The 10,197-nt window shown below is 39.4% G+C and overlaps 1 protein-coding gene across 1 annotated transcript; it reads left to right on the forward strand.

Annotated features, from left to right (window-relative positions):
• Positions 1-1,174: 1,174 nt before the first annotated feature.
• On the forward strand, positions 1,175-5,481 carry LOC115056257 (ribonuclease inhibitor-like; the record flags this gene model as incomplete). Its single annotated transcript, XM_029522554.1, has 4 exons — positions 1,175-1,326; positions 3,288-3,464; positions 4,691-4,867; positions 5,313-5,481. Coding segments are annotated over 4 exons (675 nt in total), but the record flags the coding sequence as incomplete, so codon positions are not given.
• Between the last annotated feature and the right edge of the window lie 4,716 nt (positions 5,482-10,197).

The raw sequence follows: 10,197 nt of genomic DNA on the forward strand, positions 1-10,197 counted from the left end.
ATGATTTCCACATTCATCTATTCATGTTTCTTCAAATATATCATTAATGATGAGTTATGTTTTCTGTGTAGAACTTTTGGAGGTTGTGTAGTTGACAGTTTGACTGGTTTTAGAGTGGACTTACCTGCCAGAGCTAACAGATGGAGGCTCCAGTCAAACTTAAGTCGCACACTTCAGCGTCCAACAAACGTCACCATTGGCTGGTAAAGCTGTCAATCAAATGTATGTTTTTGATTGACAGATTCATCAGCCATTCATGTGGCCCCTTACATTTCTCCACACTTAAACCGTTGGCGACCGTCGTCACTATGGCAACAATAAACAACACCTTTCACAAAAGTGGCATGTAACATACGGTCACATAGTTTATGTTCATTCAAACATTTAACTTTGCTAAGCTGGATGCTTCCACTAATTCAGTGACATTGCATGATTTACAACAAGGGGATAGTCAGATAAATGTTACTGACAGGTTGAGGTTGAGTCTCTCCATGCGATTGATCGACAGCTTTATCAGCCAATGGTGATGTTGGTTGAACTGCAACGTCAGATCAGTCTCAAAATTCAACACACAGATTTCATAACTGCACATTCAGCAATTTGAGTGCTCCGTAAATTTATCTTACAAGTGTGCCTCAAAATCACATTTGTGAAGTCCAAAATACGAGTACAAAACTGAAATACGACTACGACACTGCAAAATATGAGTACAAAAGCCCCCACGAGAGTTCATTCATTATGAGATTGTTCTGACTCCATACAAAAAAGTGCAAGGGAAATGCCTCCACCCAAAATTCCATCCCTGACCAGAATATCATCTCTGCGTTATACAAGAGATCATATGTGGCAGAATCAGAGATAGAAATAAAGTTTGGCTGACTGCTGTTTGGTTATTTCTGATGTGTTCAAATCACAATGTTGACAGTTTGAGTCAGTTCAGGTTCTTTCAGGTGTTGTTTCATTTTCTCATTAAATCTTGTCACTGTTTGTATTTGACTGTTGTGAAGCTGCTTCCTGTTGGTTCAGCTGTTTGACTTTCATTTTCTAAACTTCTACTTTCTAAACCTTCAGCTCTGAACAGATGATGAAACATTGAACACTTTCAAGCAGGAACTTTGTCTCCTAAAGTCACATCTTTTATTCTTTACTCAGGTTGAAGAACTGCAGTTTGTCAGAGATCAGCTGTTCTTCTCTGGTCTCAGCTCTGAAGTCCAACCCCTCCCATCTCAGAGAACTGGACCTGAGTTGGAACAAGCTGAAGGATTCAGGACTGAAGGATCTGTGTGGTTTTCTGGAGAGTCCTCACTGTAGACTGGAGACTCTGAGGTCAGACTCGTATTTTATTTCTGCTCTCAGATTAATATGATGTTACAGTTGTGGTGACTCTGACCTGCAGACAGGTTTATATTTATGAGAGAAAATCCTCTTCAGGTTTTAGACATTTAACTGTTAAATGGTTGAAAATATTTTTTGAAAAAGTTTAATTCAAAATAACATTGGAATGGAAAACATTAATCTAATGTTTTTGAAAGGGGACATCGTATATTCATTTTAAATATTAAAATCATATTTCAATGTTTCTTAGAATCATCCAAAATCAAAGAAATCAACACAAATATAAACCCTTTTGCCAACAAAAACAACTCTGAGGTGCTCATACACAGAACAACAAAACTGTGATGGGTTCGCTCTCTCACCCAAGAATGGCACAAGTCTAGACTGGAACAGCTGAGAACTTTATTGACTACGTGCAATAGCCCAAACAGACGGCAGGCAGAGGCAGAGTCTAGAGACAGGCAGCAGGTCAGGTTACCGGGGCAGAGATGAGGAGTAGTGGTCTGGGGCCGAAGGCAGGTTAGGCCCCAGGAGGTCCGTCGGGAAAGCTGAGCGTAATGCAAAGACAATCTGGCAGAGAGGCAGAGTGGAGGAGCTGGTTAAGGGGAGTCTGGGAGGAACAGATGAGTCTGTTTATCCTGATTAAGAGAGGTAAGCAGGCAGGTAGAGTGGGTGGTGGAGGGGAGAACCAGGAGTGGACTATGACAAAAACAAAACATGGATCTGACTTTCTACTTCATCCAGTTTGCATAGTGAACAAATCCGGTCTTCCTCAGGTGTGGCATTAAAGCTCCCTGTTTCTGGGACTAATGGAAGTGTTCCTGAACACAACTGTCCATAATGATCTTTGTCTTTTAGTTCACTTATTCTTAATGTAAGCTTCCACACTGTAAGTGTTCTTATTAAGACAGTAGGTTCTTCATTTTGGCTTCCTCCAAACATCCAGAGACCGTTTATCTCTCTGCTTTAGGAACAGTTTGTTTATAATATCTGTAATATCACATCATTGATGAATGAAAATATCAGAGAAATTATAAATATAGAATATTAATTGCATCCACATGTAACATGGCTCTGTTGGTTGAGTTTGGAATATTTCAGTCATAATGCCAATTTAGTTTGAATATCAAACAGATTGTCAGAACTAATGCTTTCATTTTCCAAGGAACTCTCCCACCTGGTCCATTATTAGAATAATAATGTTTACATTAACCACTGACCCCAAAGCAGTTACATGAATGTGCATGACCAACACACTGCAGCAGTGGAAATAAGGTGGCTCCAAACATACCTAATGTAAACATCAGCACCTCAGGAAAACATCCATTTTGCTGTGATTGTGTAGCAAAGCTTTAGTCCAATCAGCTGCAGTGGTTTGGTTCCACACTAAGATAAGGATTGGCTCTAAGGGCTGGTCTGCTGGGGGAGCAGTTGCCCCGTTGCCCTCCTCTCTCTGCTGCAGGAAACATGTTTGCTCCGTCTGCCTCGCTGATCTCCCAGCTATGTTAAATATCAGTCTCAGGATTTTGTGGACTGATATCAGATCATTCAAATGAAGATCAGTCAGAATCGGGAAAATCAACAATTTATTTATATATTTAATTTTGAACCCATCCTTATACTCCATTAAAGATGACATAGATCAGAATAGATTCTGCATATTTGAGTATGATTTCCACATTCAGCTATTCATGTTTCTTCAAATATATCATTAATGATGAGTTATGTTTTGTGTGTAGAACTTTTGGAGGTTGTGTAGTTGACAGTTTGACTGGTTTTAGAGTGGACTTACCTGCCAGAGCTAACAGATGGGAGCTCAAGTCGAACTTAAGTCGCACACTTCAGCCTCCAACAAACGTCACCATTGGCTGGTAAAGCTGTCAATCAAATGTATGTTTTTGATTGCCCTCCTCTCTCTGCTGCTAAAGTCACATCTTTTATTCTTCACTCAGGTTGATGAACTGCAGTTTGTCAGAGATCAGCTGTTCTTCTCTGGTCTCAGCTCTGAAGTCCAACCCCTCCCATCTCAGAGAACTGGACCTGAGTCACAACAACAACCTGAAGGATTCAGGACTGAAAGATCTGTGTGGTTTTCTGAAGAGTCCTCACTGCAGACTGGAGACTCTGAGGTCAGACTCATGTTTTATTTCTGCTCTCAGATTAATATGATGTTACAGTTGTGGTGACTCTGACCTGCAGACATCAGGCTGATATTATACTGATCCTCACTGAGGATCTTCATGCTGACGTCTGTTTTCTTCTTCTCTGGTTTAGTCCAGTCAGTGTGGCAGAGAAGTGTTGAACTACAGATTTAAAACTAAAAATAATAATAAAAATCCTTCAGTGTTTCAATGACAGGAAATATTTTTCCTCACTGAAATGGACAAATATATATTCAGTGGGGTCAGAATCATTCACTCTCCAAATATTCGATTCGATTTGGATTTTTGGGGCTATGATTCGATTGTAAATTGATTCTTTATTCAAAATGATTTTCGATTCAAAACAACTTCCATTCATAGTAATTTCTGCTTCAATCTATAGGTGTGCAAAGGATCCTCATGATCTACTCCAGTCTGCTTTGCAAGACAAAATGATGAATGGAGACATTAAAGTGTCTTTTTCACATTTATTAAGTTTTAAACATTTATCCATGCTCAGATGGAATTGTTGTAACTGTTGTTTAATACAATATCACATATTGCTTTAATAGCAAAAATAAGTGTCTCTTTAAAAAAAAAAAAAAAAAAAAAGCTCTTAAACATGCTGCCTTTTTAAATTTTAAGGAAAGTGCCTTTTCAAATGTGTGTGGACCACAACTGCTACTCTGAGCAGCAAGCTATAAAATAAGTCATGTCAAGCTCAGTAAAAACCAAAATGAGTCAGAATCTTTGCCTGCAACGAGGACGGGGCCTGTTCAATCTCTCTTTCCTCCATTATTGTAGTTTCCTCCTTGTTTTGGTGCATGTGTATGTTCCAGAACCAGCTCTGTGGTGACGTCAGACAGCGTCTTTGTCAGCATTGTTTTATTTTTTAAATCGATTTTGAGAAATTTTTAATGGATTCTGAATCATAGTAAATGAGAATTGTGATTCTTATATTAATCGTTTTTTGTTTTTTTTCTTTGGGTACAGCACTAATATTCAGTGTTTTCCTGTTCCAACACGACTATAAAGTCATGTGACTCAAGCAGACTGAAAGATTCAGACCAAACTCAGCATGTTAAACGTGGTCACCGCTGAATTAAGTGAAAATGTTCCAGATGTTGTGAATCATGTGTTGATTTGATGAAACATTGAACACTTTCCAGCAGGAACTTTGTCTCCTAAAGTCACATCTTTTATTCTTTACTCAGGTTGAAGAGCTGCAGTTTGTCAGAGATCGGCTGTTCTTCTCTGGTCTCAGCTCTGAAGTCCAACCCCTCCAATCTCAGAGAACTGGACCTGAGTCACAACAACGACCTGAAGGATTCAGGACTGAAGGATCTGTGTGGTTTTCTGGAGAGTCCTCACTGCAGACTGGAGACTCTGAGGTCAGACTCATGTTTTATTTCTGCTCTCAGATTAATATGATGTTACAGTTGTGGTGACTCTGACCTGCAGACAGGTTTATATTTATGAGGGAAAATCCTCTTCAGGTTTTAACATTTAAACTGTTAAATGGTTGAAAATAACTTTTGAAAACGGAATTTCACTCATTTGAACATAACATTTTGAATTTCACACAGTTTATATTCACAATGTTGACAGTTTGAGTCAGTTCAGGTTCTTTACAGTGTTGTTTCATTTTCTCATTAAATCTTGTCACTGTTTGTATTTGACTGTTGTGAAGCTGCTTCCTGTTGGTTCAGCTGTTTGAATTTCATTTTCTCAACTTCTCCTTTCTAAACATTCAGTTCTGAAAAGAATGATGAAACATTGAACGCTTGCAAGCAGGAACTTTGTTTCCAAAAGTCACATCTTTTATTATTTACTCAGGTTGGAGAACTGCAGTTTGTCAAAGATCAGCTGTTCTTCTCTGGTCTCAGCTCTGAAGTCCAACCCCTCCCATCTCACAGAACTGGACCTGAGTGAGAACAACCTGAAGGATTCAGGACTGAAGGATCTGTGTGGTTTTCTGAAGAGTCCTCACTGTAGACTGGAGACTCTGAGGTCAGACTCATGTTTTATTTCTGCTCTCAGATTAATATGATGTTACAGTTGTGGTGACTCTGACCTGCAGACATCAGGCTGATATTATACTGATCCACACTGAGGATCTTCATGCTGACGTCTGTTTTCTTCTTCTCTGGTTTAGTCCAGTCAGTGTGGCAGAGAAATGTTGAACTACAGATTTAAAACTTAAAAAAAATAAATAATAAGTCTTTCAGTGTTTCAATGAATATTGTATTACAATGACTATTTTTCTTCACTTACATGGACAAATATATATTCAGTGGGGTCGGAATCATTCACTCTCAAATAATTTGATTCGATTTGGATTTTTGGGGCTTTGATTCGATTCAAAATTGATTCTTTATTCAAAATGATTTTTGATTCAAAACAATTTGATTCATAATGATATCTGCTTGAATCTATAGATGTGCAAAGGATCCTCATGATCTGCTCCAGTCTGCTTTGCAAGACAAAATGACGAATGGAGACATTAAAGTTTCTTTTTCACATTTATTAAGTTTTAAACATTTATCCATGCTCAGATGGAATTGTTGTAACTGTTGTTTAATACAATATCACATATTGCTTTAATAGCAAAAATAAAAGTGTCTCTTTAAAAAAAAAAAGAGCAGTTAAACATGCTGCCTTTTAAATTTTAAGGAAAGTGCCTTTTCAAATGTGTGTGGACCACAACTGCTACTCTGAGCAGCAAGCTATAACATAAGTCATGTCAAGCTCGGTAAAAACCAAAATGAGTCAGAATCTTTGCCTGCAACGAGGACGGGGCCTGTTGAATCTCTCTTTCCTCCATTATTGTAGTTTCCTCCTTGTTTTGGTGCATGTGTATGTTCCAGAACCAGCTCCGTGGTGACGTCAGACAGCGTCTTTGTCAGCATTGTTTTATTTTTTAAATTGATTTTGGGACATTTTGAATTGATTCTGAATCATAGTAAATGAGTTTTTTGTTTTGTTTTTTTTTCTTTGTGTACAGCACTAATATTCAGTGTTTTCCTGTTCCAACACAACTACAAAGTCATGTGACTCAAGCAGACTGAAAGATTCAGACCAAACTCAGCATGTTAAACGTGGTCACTGCTGAATTAAGTGAAAATGTTCCAGATGTTGTGAATCATGTGTTGATTTGATGAAACATTGAACACTTTCCAGCAGGAACTTTGTCTCCTAAAGTCACATCTTTTATTCTTTACTTCGGTTGGAGAACTGCAGTTTGCAGTTTTAACTTTGGAAAACAGATTTTTATTAAATTGAAAAAGACTTTTTAATTGCATGCAGTTTATCACTGTCTTGTATTTTTGAAAGGGGACATCATATATTCATATATATTTGTATGTTAGTCATTCATAAAAATGTCCAAACCACATGGATTTATAAGACATATTTAATCATCCAGTGGCTGTTGTAACAACCTAAACTCTCATATCTGTATATATACATACACAGATACATTATTTTCCTTTTCTCAAGTCATAATGGTACATTTTAAACAAAACAATCAACCAAAAAAAGTATTTTGCCTTCTTTCCCAAACCACAGAAATAAAATCACCTTCCACAAGTCCCTTCACTAAAACATAATTCGCTCTGAACAGATGACAAAACACTTTCAAGCAGGAACTTTGTCTCCTAAAGTCACATCTTTTCTTCTTCACTCAGGTTGGAGAGCTGCAATTTGTCAGAGATCAGCTGTTCTTCTCTGGTCTCAGCTCTGAAGTCCAACCCCTCCCATCTCAGAGAACTGGACCTGAGTCAAAACAACCTGAAGGATTCAGACCTGGAGGATCTGTCTGATCTTGTGGAGAGTCCAGACTTCAGACTGGAGACTCTGAGGTCAGTAGAGTTGGACTCAGTTCATCTTCCTTTCAGTAATATTGTTTAAATCCAGTATCTGAGCAAAGACTCTGTTTCCTGTGCAGCTGTGAGCGGAGAACAAATAGATTTCAGAATTAGACAGAAAAACAGAGAGAAAACAGTCAGCCAATCAGATCAGTCAAACAGCTATTGTGATCATGAGAGAACTCAGAGACGTTCAGATTCTGAATCTGGAAGCACTGCAGCTTAGTGGTTAATGCTGTCACCCCACAATAAGAAGGTCACAGGTTCCTGTTTCCTGTGAACCTTCAAACTCCTCAGTGAAGCTGTGAGAGGAGAACAGAAAAAGATTTCAGAATTAGACAGAAAGACAGAGAGAAAACAGTCAGCCAATCAGATCAGCCAGAGGACTGTTGTGATCATGTGACCATCAAATGAAGCAGATTCCAGCTGAAGAACTCAGAGATGTTCAGATTCTGGTCCTCGTCCATCAAACTGTCAGATCTGAGCTGAGACTGTTTGTTCTCTGATCAGGTTCATCTGTCACAGCTCTGAGATCAGTCTGACTGAAAGCTGCACATCACTGATCTTCTTTCATCACACTGTCACCATGTGGTCTTTCTGCAGACCAGAATCCTGTCTGTCTGTCTGTCTGTCTGTCTGTCTGTCTGTCAGTCTGAGTCTCTCAGTTTAAATGGACCTTCAGTAAATCATCAGTAAAGTGATGAACCTTCATGACTCAGCTCTTTATCTCCACTGTGGACTCAGAGAAATGTGCTGAGTCAGCAGACTTGAGGTCTGTGAGTTTCCAGCTCAGTGTGTTCACTCCAACACGTTAACATGAGCTGAGAGGAAGCAGCTGCTGCACATCTGGACTGAACAGGACTGAAGTCCCTGCAGGTCTTTATGCTGGATCTGCATCACTGACTGACAGCTGATGGACAGATTCAGGAAACACTGATGGATCTGCTCTCTTTTTCTCTACACAGGTGGAGGTGGTGGTGAAGAGGAAGGTGTGTGCTGATGGAGGATCAGCTGCTTCCTGATGATCCAGATGTTGCAGCAGCAGCTTGTCCAGACTCTGAACCATGTTCCTGGGAGGTGGAGAGGAGAGCTTCATCCAGCAGAGACTGACAGAGGAATCAGAACTGGTCTGAGAACAGAGTCCAGTCCACCATGATCCCAGAGACTCCTCAAGTCCTCCTCTCCTCTCAGCCAGCTCCTCCAAACTCCACCTGGGGTTTAGGTTCAGCTTCTTCTGGACCCTTTGGGCTGCTTTGGGGACATTTCTAGAAGCATTTTTGTTGATATAAAATATTTTCTTGTGAAACATGTGAGTGTCAGTCCACACTGATTAAACTTTTAAATTGGCCCTTTCTTCCCTTCATAAAACGTAAATATATTTTGGTTTTTTTTTATCTCAAATAATCCTTATTTTTCATTTTTATTCAAATTTTTTCGTTTTAACATATTGCAAAAAATGTCTTGTGTAAATAAATAACATGATACTGAAAGAGCAAAACTCAGGACACTGCAGCAGTTTATCGACTGAAAGGCCAATTTTTATTTAGTGTCCTAAATGACCTTTGTACAACAAACAACATCCTGTTTTAATCTGAGTGGATGGTGATGTGGCCCAAGTGGGGATATTTTCTTGTTTATTTTTATATTTTAATGTGTAAAGCACTTTGTGCAACATTATTAGTTTGAAAAGTGCTGTATAAATAAAGTTTAAAAGATTGATATTGTAACATACAGTCCAGTAATGTGTGTTACTGTTGTGTTCTCATATCAAGCTCATGTTCACCTTCTTTCTTTCACAGGGAGAACATGAAAGAAGCTGAAGCTGAACTCAGCCTTCCAACTTTAGTGCTCCGTGTCACAGACTGATCCATTTTCTGACGTTATAGTCCACACCAGGCTGCAGCCTCTCTGTGTGACACTTTGTTCATCATTATTTTCACACTTTAGTTCCTGCTTCTTTTCATTTAGGCTCCATGTAGGCTGTTCATGATGACTTTGTTTGTGTGTGGCTGTTTTCTTCTGAATGTGGGATCTCTGTCTGAATGAAAGTTTCACAATCACTGCCTCAGACTGCATTCAGAAGGAATTGTTGAAGTCATAGAAGCTGAAGAGTTGATGATCAGAGGCTGACAGCTAAAGGAAGCTAGAATGCACACTGCTCTCTGACAGAGTCGGCCTCCCTCCACATTTAGGAGGCTTTTTCACTTCTTACAACAGCTGACAAAGGGCTCATCTGGGATTTGAACCCCGGACCTGTCACACCCTGAGCCAGAATCATCCTGATTGTTCCTGGAATGGTTTGGTTAGTCAGAGTGTGTCTGTGTGTGTTCTTGTCTCTCTGAGTGGTTGGAAATGAAAATGGAGATCGGTAGAAGCAGATGACTCTGAGGATGAATGAATGTTTCACTGACAACATCAACAACTGTTTACTCACCTCCATGGGGCTGTGTGACGTCACTGGAGATCAAAGACGGAAGCGTCAAAGAGTCAGACGGAATGGCGCATGCGCAAGAAGAAGCTCACACTTGTCTCGCGAACGAATGAAGTGAAACACAAATCAGCTGTTATTAGACAAATAAATGGCGTTAAATTGAACTAAAACCAAATCTGTTGGTTTGTTCCTCCTTCTACTTATTAAAATGCGTCTTTTCCTGCTTTCGCTCAATTTTGGAATCACAGACTGGGCGAAGCGTCGCACCTCATCCACTGTGTGTGTGTGTGTGTGTGTGTGTGTGTGTGTGTGCTCTCTCTGTTGGTCTGAGCTCTCAGTTCATTTAAATACTTTGTTGGATCTGTCTGTCTGTATCGTCAGAAACTCTGAAACACTCTGAACTTCCTTAAAACACGGTGGATTT

Source organism: Echeneis naucrates, chromosome 2 (genome assembly GCF_900963305.1).
Source record: "Echeneis naucrates chromosome 2, fEcheNa1.1, whole genome shotgun sequence".
Classification (NCBI taxonomy): Eukaryota; Metazoa; Chordata; class Actinopteri; order Carangiformes; family Echeneidae; genus Echeneis; species Echeneis naucrates.